Below are 15,544 nucleotides of genomic sequence, written 5' to 3' on the forward strand. Positions count from 1 at the left end.
GAGAACAAAAATGGCCAACAAACCAAAATTTCCACGAAGCAAGTGGAAATCCATGTGATAGTTCAAGGTTATTGACTTAAATGGTCAAGTATGGAACATGTGTGAGTGGACCAACTACTTTTCTGTAGGTAGGTGTACTAATTAGAGGATGACTCGTCTCTCCAAAATAATGACAAAGCCTGCAACAATCAACACAATTACGCGTTGATTGTTTCGTTCTGTTTACGTTTTAGAAGTCTTGGTTTTTTGTGGAATTAGAAAACAACATATATGCGTGTAATTTAAGTTATTTGGACCAAGCTAAAAAATGCAGAAACCGTCTCAACTCTTGAGAAAACAAATTTACATTTATTTTCCAAACAAGTTGCAAACCATCAGAATGCGTAATTCACATTATTTGGACCAGGCTAAAATACACAGAAAACGCCTCAACTCTTGAGAGACAAATTCACATTTATTTTCCAAACAAGTTGCAAACTGTCAAAAGTCGTTTTGGAGGATAAAAGGAAGGATGAATGACTCCCACAAAATAGATGATTCTTCTCCACTTTTGTTTGTTATTTATCTTAATCACGCTTCAAAGTAAATTACAAATTGAGAACAAAAAGGGGCCAACAAACCAAAATTTCCACGAAGCAAGTGGAAATCCATGCGATAGTTCAAGGTTATTGACTTAAATGGTCAAGTATGGAACATGTGTGAGTGGACCAGCTACTTTTTTGTAGGTAGGTGTAGTAATTAGAGGATGACTCGTCACTCCAAAACAATGACAAAGCCTGCACAATCAACACAATTATGCGTTGGTTGTTTCGTTCTGTTTACGTTTTAGAAGTATTTTTGTTTTTGTGGAATTAGAAAACAACATATATGCGCGTAATTCACGTTATTTGGACCAAGCTAAAAACGCGGAAACCGTCTTAACTTTTGAGAGAACAAATTTACATTTATTTTCCAAACAAGTTTGCAAACAGTTAGAATGCGTAATTCACATTATTTGGACCAGGCTAAAATATACGAAAAACGCCTCAACTCTTGAGAGACAAATTCACATTTATTTTCCAAACAAGTTGCAAACCGTCAAAAGTCATTTTGGAGGATATGAGGAAGGATGAATGACTCCACCAAAATAGATGATTCTTTTCCACTTTTGTTTGTTATTTGTCTTAATCACACTTCAAAGTAAATTACAAGTTGAGAATAACAGGGACCAACAAATCAAAATTTCTACAATGCAAGTGGAAATGCACGCTCCATGCGATACTTCAAGGTTATTGATAGCAAGTTCTCAAGAGTTTTCGTATTTCGAATAATTCCACCGCCACTGGGATCTTTACAAATTTAGTCTTGGAGTTATTAGATTTGAAGACACACAATAATTGACCAACTTAAATGCATATGCACATATATTATGCCAAATTGTTGTTAGTGAAGAATCATCACTGTCATTTGTTCGAGACAATACTTTTGGAATATTATTAAGGAAAACGGCTTCAAAACTTTGAATTTTAATAATTAAAAAAAAAAAAAAAAAAAAAAACCTAACTACGACCGTGCAATTGCACAGCGTTTTTTCCCAGATTTTGTTTGGTTTGGTGTGCTGGTGTTTTTTCCAGCTTATGTATTTGCTTCAATGGAGTCTTTTATCCATTTCAAATGTATGCCGCAACTTTTAAAAAATAAAAATATTTATGTGGAGTGATTGATGGCAGGAGAAAGGGGGTTCATATAAAAATAAAAAAATAAAAAAACTTGCTGGAGAAGGGTTTTTTTTTTTTTTTGGAAGAAAATAAAAGCATTCTTACTTTCTTAGAGAGAACTTGTGGAGTTCATTAACATAACATAAGGAACTCCAAAAAAAAACTTTGAGTTGTGAACCATATGAATTTTCAATTACCTCCGATTCTAATTGGTTCTTTGTTTGATTAGAGAATATAAATAATTGAAAGTGTTCAATATAAAACACTGGACCAAGAAAGAGACACTATTTATGAAATTAGACTAAAAAAGAGACACTATTTATGAAACTGTATCAATTACTATACACTATTTATGAAATTGGACAAAAAACTAGACACTATTTATGAAACATGACCAAGAACTAGGCATTATATATGAAAGTGAACCAAGACCTAGATACTATTTATAAAACTGGATAAAAAAATGAGAAACTATTTATAAAATTGGGTCAAGAATGAGACACTATTTATGAAAATGTACCAATTAGTATACACTATTTATGAAACAGGACCTAATAACTAAACACTATTTACAAAAGTGAACCAAGAACTAGGCACTATTTATAAATCTTGACAATAAATAGTGTAGTATCGTTTAGTTTTATAAATAGTATAGTGTTCAGTTTCATAAATAGTATAGTACTGTTAAGTTTCATAAACAGTATAGTATTGTTTCATAAATAGTGTCTGTGATGGACGCAGGCATCTAGGCGAGTCAGGTTTTTTTTTTTTTTTTTTTTTTTAAATATTAAAATTATGTCATTTTCATTAAAATTTAAGTTTTTTTGTCCTCTTTATTAAAAGTTAAGGGTTTTTCATTACAGTTTAAGTTTTTTCATTAAATAAAGTTATAGCATGATTTTTTATTAAAATAAACTTAACCTAAGTTCTTTCGATGAAAACTCTCATATTATTATTTTCTGCATCGAAAGATTGCATGGATCTATTATCTTTTCCTATACATGTGAGTGCCCGTATGCTCAATTTTGGCGGAATCAATTCCGTACCTGATTGTAGTATGTAGGCATCCATGTCAATAGAATAAAGGTTCCCCAATTGTGGCAAAAGTGGCAGACGATAAGAGCCCAAACAGGTGTTTTTGATAATATTAGCTTCCAAGGAATGACCTTAACAGGCTCCTTAGATGTGTTTCCAGTTCCACCCATGATAAGTCCTTTTTCCTCTGCGCTAAGCTCTGGATCCTCTTTTGGTGTGCTATATGCCTAACGATACAACAATAAAGATGGTCTGGAGTTAACTTTAATGGATCAACATCAAAATGCAGCTCAAATCAGTTCATTCGTATATTTCATACATGTCATGTCTAATTCCGAGTATATTTTCATGGTATAAGGAGAAGATCACCAGTTAAGTACGACGAATGGGCATGAGAAACAGTTAGTGTAAATCATTTCATATTTCAAAAGACAAGTGACCTTAATAACAATAATTCTGTATACTTACACTTTTAAAAATGAAGATTCAGTACTACAGTTCATTCACACAATCCCGAAAATGAAAGGAAAAAAGTTGTCGCCCCGAGAAATCAAAGCAAGTCTATCCAACAAATTTTCGTCAAATACCATTGTGAGTCAAAGAATACATTAAACACTACAATTGCATATCACATCAAACTTTCCCTTCTAAATGAAAGCATTACTGGATATTGCACAGCTCAAACAAGAACATATTAACGGTCCGGAGATAGGATAATATTTATTTTTCTTTTGAAATAGTCTATCTTAAATCAAGAGTAGACAAGGTAATTCAAGTATTTCAAATGTTGAAGGAAGCAAGAACATACTTTATTCAGCCATAATGCCAACCAGATACTACCAAGAGAGCCAAATGAGTAAAACACAGACGGCCATTTGAACTTCTGGATTAGAATCGGAGAAACGGCCAACCCAGTGACAGAACCAAGGTACATGCCAGTATATACTAGTGAAAGTGCTCTGCTTCTCTCAGACACTGGAATCCACTTAGAGAGTATATTATTCATAGCAGGCATAGCGACACCCTGTGAAACGAACAAGGAATATCTGTTCAGCAATGATAACCCTTACTTGAATTACCAAGAGAAAAATCCTATTTCAGAAAGGAAGCTGAGATACAATTAAATATCAAATGAGAAAAAATTTAAATAATTATACATAAAACCTGAAGGAAAACTTCTGCGTGCTAAACTACAAAAGTGAAATGGGACAATTGGTGTTCAAATTAACTTGTCATACAAATAAAAGTCCCTCATTCTTTTACAAGTTTTAAGGGGTAATCATTTTAGGTTATTTATTTTACTCCTGTTTTGTTTCTTAAGCTGAATGATTTGTTCAAAGCCAATTTCTAAAGGAAAAGTAAGTGTCAAGTGTCAACTAATACAATGCAGAATCGGAGTAAAATAGGATTAGAGATCCAAAGCAAAGCACTAGAAAGACGAAACTCACCAATCCCCATGAAAGCACGCATGATAAACAAAAAAGGGAGGCTGATTTTTGCTGCAATAGGTGTCAAAATTGTCGCTACTGACCACCAGATCACTCCAAAACCCAATACACGCTTTCCACCAATTTTATCTGCCAAAATGCCTCCAAGAATCTATATACAAGAGCAATCATAAAATTAATATGATCATACAGGAGAACTGAGAGTAGAAATTGTAGCTTCTAAGCACATCTGTATGGGAAAAAGAGATAGCATATATCATATATGTATCTTGAACAACAAATATATGCTATTCTTAATAAAACAGTATCCTCTAGACCATAAAAGGACACAACCATGATTAGATGCCCACTAATGTGCTTAGGAGATTAAGAATGAAGGTGTGCTTAGGAGATTAAAGTTAGTTTATTTTTGAGTAATGCGCATACATTAGTATACTTAGTCAAACCTGAGTAAGCAGGTAACCCCAGAAAAAGGAGGACTGAATCAAGCCAACTGTTGCACTATTCCAGTTGAATTCCTGTGACATGGGAAGTATTGCAATGCTCATGTTTACCTACAATATAAAAATTTTACACTGTTAGCTGATTGAGAAGTATCACGTTAAAAACCCAACACATTAAAAACATATTTTCGAGTTGTGCAATGCTTATGTTTAACAATGATGTAACATCAAGGTTACTATGATATAGGAAATACTTTTATCTTGAAGAGAATTGCCTTGGTAGCTTAAGACATCTTGTAACTAATTATACAAGAGTATCTGTTGTGAGGAAAGAGGCTATATATGTATGTATATATAAGTGTGTCTATATATCTTGAACCTTACAAACAACATATATGCACAATGATGCAAAACAGAAAAATACTCACACGATCCATGTTGCACAATAGGAATGCTGTAAAACAAAGGAGTACAATCACCCAGCGCTTGGGAATCTCCCACCAAGAAGGTACTTTACGAACATTTCTGGCTGCCAAAACAGCTTCACCTGACCCCTCTATTGATGTGAGTGAGTCCACCTCTGATTCTGTTATGTCATTCTCCTCCGACTTGTAATAAGCACAGGTCCTGTTAACCTTAGCATGTTCATACTTATGATATTTCCCGTAATCAAGCTTATCCAGCTTTCTTGATTGAATACAACTTCTAAAAGAGTGATTCGAAGAAAGATAGCTTTTACATCTTCCTCTAAGTATTTGTTTAGTAATGGTGCTCTGAGACCTTATACCAGATTGCAAAAACATTAGATAAGGGTTATTGCCTTCATCACGCACCCTACCTGTTGCCTTCAGAACGTTTGTATCTGAAGAATCAATTGCACGCTGATAAGGGCTGTACGAATATCCAGATATAGAACCACTAGCCCTGGGAGTACATAAAGTTGGGTAAACTGTTTTCCCCTGATAATACAGACGCTCTCCCTTGTGATGCACAATGGCGTGGTTTGTTTGACGTACCTTTCCTGCCAATATCAAAGAGTCATAAAGTAACAATGTAACCGCCTCTGAAACATCAAAATTTCAACAGTATCAGCAATCCTAAATTGTCTCATTATCTATTTGTAGTCTCCTGGTATATAATTTGTCCAAATTTTGTTGAGCCAAATTAAGCAAGTCCTTAATGAACTTAGCAAGACAAAATTATTCCCAAATTTGCTCAGTGGCTGAGTGAAAAAGGTAGTTTCTTGCTTAGTGCTTACGTGCACATATTCATACATACATGCACACATAAATGTACATATCCATGTCTGTGTGAAAACAAGAAACCCATCTAAATTTATTGGCGGAAAAATTTACATGCACCGAAAACCGCAAATTGTATTGAATTGTTGAATTCAATAGTAGAATTCAATTAAAGAATAATACTTGCGTTCCCTCATGGGGAATGCGCATTTCCCACCTTTTGCATATAATTATCATAATCAGAACCATTCAAATTCTTTATCTTCATTTGAAGATTATCCCTATAAAAAATTTATTCAAATCGGAGATTGTTTAGTTATCGATATATTTGGATGACTAGATGTTCTTCGATTCGAATGATTGTCTATAGAGATGATCTTCAAATAAAGCTTAAGAAGTTGAACGGTTCTGATTATAAAATTCATATGGTGAATATAGGTTATTCGAAAGAAGTGGGTTATGTGCATTCCCCCATTGGGGGAACACAAGTATTATCCTCAATTAAATTACTACATTCCCATCAAAATTCATCACAAAAATCAATAATTTGCTACTGAAAATCTATCAACATATCCAAATTATCCACATAGAATGTAAGGCGGAAGAAGCAACATGCAACTAGATTAAGTAGTTCACCTCACAAAATTGGAAAATTCAAAAAATAAAACAATCAAATTCAACCGCATGCATGCAATAATTCCACTGCAAACAAGCAAGAATTCACAAAATGCAACCAAAAATAAAAATACTGAAAAAAAAAAAAATATATATATATATAGAACAAGTTAGAAAAGCCAAGCTACTATAACTGAAAGAACCGAAATTCCGGTTCGATATCAAACCTCCAATCGCCATTGAATTTATCTCCAACAAAAAAGAAGCTATAATCTCAGTGGATCGAACAAAATTCTTACTCCATTTCAGAACTCAGAGAGTCGAACAACCAGAAAGCTTAGAGGCAGTGACTGAGGGACGATTCGATGCGACGCCGTTTTGGGGCTCTCTCCGTGTGCCTCGTTGCTTCTCCGTCGTTTTCACTCTCTCCCAACGCTCGAGAGGATAACCAGAGGCTTTTTTCTCATACAAACATTTTGTGTAAGATTTTTTCTGATTTTTATTTTTATTTTTTATTATTTAAACAAGCAGGAAAAATTGGGTGGGCGTTGTACTCGAAGGAAGATCGGTCGACAGGCTGACACGTGGCGCATCATTCTCGTGAAGGGAAGAGGACAAAGTTATCCAAATACCCCTCCATGCAAGTTGGATATCCAGTGGATATGGATGGGTGAAAGGATAATTAGGGGGAAGGAGCATGGGTATTTTTGAGAATGGGGTTAAAAAATCTGGGTCCTCGAACAACGGAGATGATGCAAAATTTATACTTTCGTTATTCATTTGTTGTGTTTATTTTTGTTTAAATTTTCTCGCCGCGTAATTTAGCCGACGTGGAATATTCGTATACGTACCCTAAGGAATACGTGGAAAGTGAGGATGGTAAACGTCAGTTTTATTAGGCCTAATGTCAAAGAGATCAAATTTTGTAAATCAAATGTGTGGACGTTGATGATTTGATTACTATTTTAGTGTTAATTTTCTTTTGGTCAAACGATAGTTTTGTTAAATTAGCTACCGAAAGAGTTTGAATCTACACCATCATGTAAGGGCTTAACATATTTCCACCACTGTGGTAAACAGCCTCTTTTTACTTAGGTGTTGATTAACGTATTTATTTTTTATTGGTAACAGATCATTTGATTTACAAACTTAATTTAAAAATTTAGTCTCTTAGCATTACCCGTCTTATTAATGCAACACCCCCAAATAAAAGATCTAGTTAGTTGAAAAGAGATGAGTCTTTCATGCTCTTGAAAAACCAGGGAGAAAAGAAGAGATTTATGCAACTTTGAATAATTTGATTATGTGCACGAAAATAGAGTTTACAAGTAGTTTAAATTTACAGGATATAAATATTTTTTTTTTCTCAAAAGCGAGTCAGAGTAGTCACGTAACTCAATGTAACAGTAAAATGGATAAAAATTAACTGCAGCTAGTGCATTTTTATTAGAATCGATCCTACAATAAAATGTGCGTTGGCCACTATTGAGATGTATAAGTTCTTAAATTTTCATGTAAAAAAAGTCATGGGTTCAGTTTCGAAATAAGTTAAAATACAATTAAGTACAAGTCGAACTTCAATAATAGGTTAAAAAATATGTTTAATTTTCATGTATTGAAATAAGTTAAAATACTACATAGAAGGTGCTTGTTATATGTTCAGTTAATTTTTGAAACAGATAATTAAAAAATTTAACAATGTTAAGTCTTAGTTAAGTTGGAGGACACGTGTTGAAAAAGTATCAAGAAAACACATGAAGGAGACACATAGTTGGGGATAGCAGATTTGATTTGTCGACTTAGATTTAGTACGTTAATTTGATTTGATTCGTTGACTCTAATTTAGTTACCAATGTTAGTTATTTAGTTAAGTGGGTGAACACATGTCAAGTAATTAGAGAAGATGTACATAAAGGAGACACTAAAACGGTTAATGTTAGTTATTTAGTTAAGTGGGTAAACATATAACGAGTAATTAAAGAAGACATAAAGGAGGCACTAAAACGGCAGCTAGTACAAATCAAACTTCAATAATCTTTCCTTTTTTTTCTTAGTACAATAGTCTCTCTCATTTTTTTTTTAAATACAAACAATACAATACAACACAATACAATACAAATACAAATACAAATACAATACAATACAACACAAACAATAATAAAGACCTAGCTCCATACTCCAAAAGGCACCCCTATAGAATATTAGTGCACAAATGATGCATGCATGGCAACTTTGACTGATGACGGGAAGCAGTTGGTAATTTCCTCGATCAGAAGATATCAGGAGCTACCTAAGAGATAAAAGTAAACAAGCGGCGGTAGTTAAGTTTGATAACAAAATTACTACTCATATATGTGCGTGTGTCGTTTGAGATGATTTGAGCATCCACCGTTGCCTGATCAAGGCAATCCTCACATAAAACCAGTCATCTAAAACATTTAAGAAGTTGATGTACGCGTATCTCCATGACCTGATGAATATCAAACTGCCACAAACTCCCCAAAATCCAGCAAAAAATCCAAGCCCCGCACATATGTAAAATCCCTTGCTTATAAGTTCATCCTTCTCTTCTTCTTTTCTCATCCCAATGTTCTGATCTGGATGATCTGTTTTTTTTCTGGAATACACGGCTTTTGAAGTGGAGGTCCACACAACTGAGGGTTTCCAGCATAAGTAGAGGGATCAAAGCTTTGGAGTTGAGTTCCGATGGGAATTTCGCCAAACAAGTTGTTGTATGACAAGTCCAAGACACCAAGGCAATCTATTCGAGAAAGGCTTGTCGGAATTCTTCCATCTAACTAGTTTCTTGACAAATCAAGGGCATCCAATGACTGCAACCTTCCAATGTCTGGAGTTATGTGACCTGTTAATCGGTTTCTCGATAGGTTTAAAGAAACCAATCCAACTAAATGACTGATTTCTTTTGGTATCTCCCCGATGAATCTGTTGCTTGAGAAATCAATTCTCTTCAGAAGACCCAAAGTGTTTCTGTATACTTGCATGCTTCCCTTCCATATGAAGGCCGCATCATCCTCATACTCATCTGAAATCTCGGGCGCCTCGTAATAATGTGTGATCTTCATATTTGGATTTCCTTTCTGAGCTAGAGTAGTCAAATTATTGAGGCACTTGGGTATACCTCCCGAGATGTTGTTCATAGAGAAATCCAAAATCTGAATGCGTGATAGACGACATAACTGTGATGGCATGCTTGCATTGAAATGATTAGATGAAAGCATTAGTGATGCGAGATTTACTTGACACTCAAATTAAACCCTCGTTTGACAATTGTAGTAGAATGGATAAGTGAGGGATCGTTCTAGACCGGGGATTAGGAGGGCTTGCTAAAACCTTCTAAATTGACTTAAAAACATAAAAACTAAATTAAAATACTCTTAACAAGACTACTATGACTCAGAATGGCTTTGAAAAAACTCAAATTGTCTAAAACAATCAAATTGACTCAAATAGAAGCTAGAACTTGATTTAGACGAATTTGCAATTGTTTATGACTCCAAAAGCTTAAAGATACAAAAATAAAACAAATACGAATGATTAAGACTTAACAAAATAGGGGGGGAATTGTGGTTGGACGATATTAAATTAAAAAGACAGAATATAATTAAAGGCAAAATGTAAATATGAATGTGATAAAAATATGGATGATGGAATAGCCAAGGGGTTCTTCTCCACACATGTTACACTTGCAAACAAAATTGATTCTCAGTTGGTCTTTCGATAAGTTGTGAAACTCAATGCTCCAAGTTAATTAGATCCGCTTAGATTAACTTTCAGATTTCCCTAAATTCGTTGGATTGAATGGAATACGCATTACAACCAAATTATTCTTAATCAAAGTCCCTAACTATGGAATACGCATGATAGAGACATTTAACCAAGATCATTAAGTTCAACGGAAATCATAAACATCGACGAGGCATTCGTTACTATGGAATACGCATGAAACTTATGCCAAGAATTCGTTTAACGCGATTGTTTATAAGCAACCTCTACTACTTGTGAATATAAGTTCATAACGATTAGGTGAAATTCACTTATATTCTAGCGTCATATTTATGCATGAAAATTAAGCTTGCAATCTCAATGAACATACATAAATAAGTTATCAATCAAACAGTTAAACGAATTGAATCCACAACTTATGAAATTCCAACCAAACGTAATCAATTCAAAATGCAAATATAAACATAGTTTCGAATCACCCCCTAGCTAAAGGGGGTTTAGTTCCTCATAACTTTGAAATCAAAGAAACACCTAAACATTCCAACAACTCAAACGTGAATTGTATGAACGTTTAGGCACTCTTCTCTTCCCTTCTCATACGTACAAAACAAAGAGAATTAAATTTAAACTTTGAAATCAAAGAAACACCTAAACATTCCAACAACTCAAACTTGAATTGTATGAACGTTTAAGCACTCTTTTCTTCCTCGTTGTTGTAGCACAAAGTCTAAGGTGAGCTTAAGGGCTTTAGGTGTATGTGGAATGGAGTAGGGAGTGGTTGGAGATGGAAGAATGAAGAGAAAATATGCAGAAAATGAAGTGGGACTCACGGCAATGGAATGGTATTTGTGTTGTGTGAAGTGTTGTGAATGGAAATATGAGATATGAATTGAATGGGGAGTGAATGAATGAATGCTAGGGTATTTATAGGGGTAGTGGAGGGAACATATGGCTGTTTGTTTAAGCATTTGTGTGGAGGAATGATGGAAAAACAGCTAGGACACATGTGAAAACTGGAATTGCACAAGGGGAGCAAAGGGAACCCACGGCATGGATGGATTTGCATGTGTTTGGGAAGCTGTTTTGCTCATTTTCTGGATGCAATGATGAAGAGTTTAATAATTAATGCATGTAGGTGGTTGAAATGATGAAGAATGAGTGGTGGATGTGTGAATGATTGAATGTGCATGTGGGTGAATGTGAAGGGAATGCATGTGAGGATGCAGGAAATGCAATGGAACTCACGGCACAAAGGTTCTTTGGTGATGAATGTGGTTGATTTAATGGAGGAACAAGTGCATGTGTTGAATTGGTGGTGCATGTGATTAAAGATGGAGAAGGTGGTGTAATGATGAAGTGGAATGGCTGAAAATGCAAGGGGGAGTGAAGGCCACGGCAAAGGTGTTTTGGTGCATGTGTTGGCTGTTTTGTTTGTTGGTTAAAGCTTGTGTTTGCATGTGAATGTTGTTTGTGTGAAGTGTGTGTGAATGTGCATGTGTTTTAAAGAATGAATGGTGGTATAATGATGAAGTGTGATGAGTGATAAGTGTATGATATGTTGAGTGATATGTTGAGTGGTAAGTGAATGATAAGATAAGTGATAAGTGAATGATATGTTGAGTGATAAGATAAATGGTTATTGATATGTGGTTATTGATATGTAGATGAATGAATGATATGATAAGTAATAAATATATGATATGTGGTGATGATAAGATAAGTGTATGATATGATAAGTGGTGAATGAAGGAGTGGAATGTTGGAATGTTATGCACGACTAAGGATATAGGAAAGGTTTAAAAATCCTAAAACTAAAGGGAACAAGGTTCCGACACTTTGGTCTTCAATTAGGTTTTCAATTTCGTCCAACACTTTGGCTCCAAGCATAAGCTATCCATCCTTAGCCCAAAAGTGCTCCAAAATGCATCTTTTTGCTCCTTTAGCCCTTTCGACCTACAAACACACGAAAATAGCTTAAAGTACTAAAATAACTAAAGAAACATAACGTAAATGCACGAGAACAAGCCTTTTAAGTCGCATGAATATGCTCCTATCAATTAGGATAATCAAATCCTGAAAACTAACTCCTAACCATTTTGGTATAGGTCCTGATAATGTATTATTTCTAACTCTTAAACCTGTGCAGTTCTTCAAGGATGAAGGCAATTCTCCCAAAAACCTGTTGCTTCTTAACTTCAGCGTTTCCATCCGAAATAAGGAGTCGATTGTGGCAGGAATTTTCCCAGAAAAAGCATTGTAACTCAAATCGAGCATGATCAGATTGTCCAAATATGTTAAGAAATCTGGAAGTTGTCCATAGAGATTGTTACTTGAGAGATTAAGAAAGGTTAAACTTGTTGCAGTCAGTGCACGCAACCAAGTAATCGGCCCGAAAAAATTATTATTTGAGAGATCGAGGAATGACGCTTGTGATAGAAATGAGGGGATTGGACCTTCCAATTTGTTGGAACTCAAATGTAATTGAGGGGAATATGCAAACTCCAATGTCAAATTTGCAAGTATTGTTCCTCCAATTTGATTGTGTGAGAGATTCATGAAGGCCAAATTAGGAGACATTCCTCCCCAAAACCAACTTGGAAGGATATCGAAAATTCCAGCATTTGAAACATCAAGTCTAGAATAAAAGTTCTGAGTTTGAAGCCATTGTGGAAAATTTGGACCTACCTTGCAAGAACCTAGTATTATATAATCCAATTGGAAAGGAGGAATCCAATCCGAATGGAAGTTTAAAACTAGAGAGTTAAAGGACAAATCCAAATATTTCAATCTCGCAAGTCGTGAGAAATGGCTTTCGGAAATCACCCCTTCCAAATGATTCATACTAAGGTCGATACTCTCGAGCTTAGACATTTTCCCAATAGTTTCAGGAATAATTCCACTTATTTGATTGCCAGAGAGATCTAAATCTTTCAAGAAAAAAACTTTATAAGATTAGGAAATGGCCCGACAAGATGATTGTAAGAGAGGTCCAGAAACTTTAATGAGTTTTGAGCGCATGCAGACATTAATATTTGAACCAACTGGGAAAATTGTCCACTCAGTCTGTTGTTCCTGAGGACCAACGATCGCAAACTGCATAACCTAGCAAAAGAATGTGGATTTCATCCTTCAACTTGGTTAAAAGAGAGATCAAGATAGGAAAGCGAGGTCATGTTTCCAACAACACCAGGAATTGGACCAGTTAAATTGTTGCCAATGAGGTCAAGATGAACAAGGCTTGTACTATAGGTTGACAACCATACGAATATCGAAGAAGATGTGAGACGGTTCAAACTGAAATCAGCATGAGCAAGATATTTAGAAGAATTTATGGTAAAGAGAGTGGAAGGCATTGGAGGAGAATGAAGAGAACAATCCCTTAATGAAAAGTCCCTTAGCTTAGGGAGCTTATTAATTGCTTCGAGCCAGTCATAAGTGTTATTGAGATTGTTGTAACTCAAATCCAAATGTGTTAATGAAGAAAGACGAGGGAGCCAAGAATTGAGATTTTGCACAACATTAGTAGCAAAGTGGATGTAGGCAACATAGAAAAAGCAAGTTAAGATGGCCAACCAACCCACAATATATGCTTGACTTGGCTCAATGGAAGTGGCCAAGCCATTGACTAGACTTTACTAGTTGAATTGTTGACGCAAAATTAAATGATTTTTTGCCTTGATTTGGTTGAGTTTTGATTTTAATTGTATTTAATCTTGCAAATGCTGCAATCCACAAGGAGGCATACGCCCAATTGCCCATCCAACAAGACTATGCATACTGGTTTTATGTAAGTAGGAAAAAGGAAAAGAAAATTCATGTTTTTTAGTTTTTTGTTCTTTTGATATATGTTCGGAATCTGAATCAGATTGAACTAACATTATCATAGACTAAAGAAAAGACAGTGAATGGTGTTAGGCATTATTGCATGTATTTCAAACTTAGAGTGTCTTATACTTTATATTGCTTGGAAAAACTAGAGTAATAATTTTACAAAGATCAAAGATCAACACGCTACAAAGACTATATATATCTAGCAATCATGACTTTGTATGGGGCATAGAAAATGAACAACTTATTGGGGGAGTCAACCACTGAGTTCTCTATCATGACTTCATATGAGGGGCGTAGAAAATTAACAATTTATTCAGGGAGTAAACCATTGAGTTCTCTTAGTCTACCACCCGAGCTCAATCCAAAGATTACGATCCAAATTATGAGTTTGAAGCTATGAGAATTGCTTGCAAGACTCGCTAGGCATTTGGTATTTTTATCCCATCATCAATTCTAGCTCGGACCAACTTCTTAAAAACATATATATATATATATATATATATATATATATAGAAATTGTTCATTAAATCAACATGGATAACTCAAACAACGAATGACTTTTCCCTCCATTATCTCATCAGACATTTCTTTCCCATTTTACCCCTTTAACTTCAATGCCCATCAGTCATGTTCTTATTGTCGTTCACTTAACCAAAATTACAACTCTTTTTGGGACTGAAAAGGGAAAATTGCAGTGAAGCAGAAGCTTGGTCAATCTCGTCTGGGGACTGTTGTGGGACAAATTTCATTAGTTGTTTTAAGTCAAGTATAGTTCTAGTGAAACTATACTTGATGTTGCGATCATAATGCTTTACTTTGAGATAAATGTATGATGATAGTCCATTGGGAGATTTGATAAGCCTTAGCGATCTACACCCTCACTTGTAATTATATATATTTTATTTAGACTCAATGAATGAGGAAATAACTTCTTCAGCAAATACAATTTTCACATTATATCATGATGCTTGTTTGTTGTACAGATTTCTAGAGTGCTAATATCTAACTTAATTGATTTACAATTCTAATTCTTTTTTTGTTTTTTCGTTTAATAAAGGTATAAGTATAAGTATGGGCTTAAGTATTGATTTAAACTCAAATGTTGAAGATTGCGACGAGGAAGTTGATGTATGTGTTGATGAAGATCTAATGCTCTAATACATAGAATGGATTCATTGCCACCATGACGTCTCGTTTCAGCAAAGTAATGATAAGTAATTTTTTTCAACACATGTCATTCGTTTAATGGATCAAGACATTGCATGGCATTTAACCCATTTCATATAAGTTGCGACTTTGTAAGTGATGTTTTACCTCAATACTTAGACTTTGGTATCAACATCCACTATAGCTAGTTTCGAGACTCTGCCACCTCATTCTGTCATTCTGATATAGTTAAAATAAAATAAAAATAAAATAAAATAAAAACACTATTTGAAAGGAACTAGTTAAATACTAAATACATTATACATCAACTACAAGAAGTAGAT

General features: G+C 34.6%; 1 protein-coding gene and 1 pseudogene across 1 annotated transcript; both read right to left on the reverse strand.

Annotated features, from left to right (window-relative positions):
* Nucleotides 1–620: 620 nt before the first annotated feature.
* Nucleotides 621–6,939, reverse strand: LOC137737258 (ascorbate transporter, chloroplastic-like). The gene is made up of 6 exons (XM_068476693.1): nt 6,779–6,939; nt 5,052–5,644; nt 4,627–4,734; nt 4,181–4,331; nt 3,541–3,756; nt 621–2,959 (listed from the first exon to the last, which is right to left on the reverse strand). Exons 2-5 carry the CDS (start codon nt 5,424–5,426, stop codon nt 3,731–3,733), a joined length of 660 nt encoding a protein of 219 aa, XP_068332794.1. The 5' UTR covers nt 5,427–5,644; nt 6,779–6,939; the 3' UTR covers nt 621–2,959; nt 3,541–3,730.
* Nucleotides 6,940–8,825: 1,886 nt separating this feature from the next.
* On the reverse strand, nt 8,826–14,803 carry LOC137725012 (receptor-like protein EIX2; annotated as a pseudogene).
* Between the last annotated feature and the right edge of the window lie 741 nt (nt 14,804–15,544).

Source organism: Pyrus communis, chromosome 1 (assembly GCF_963583255.1).
Source record: "Pyrus communis chromosome 1, drPyrComm1.1, whole genome shotgun sequence".
NCBI classification, from domain to species: domain Eukaryota; kingdom Viridiplantae; phylum Streptophyta; class Magnoliopsida; order Rosales; family Rosaceae; genus Pyrus; species Pyrus communis.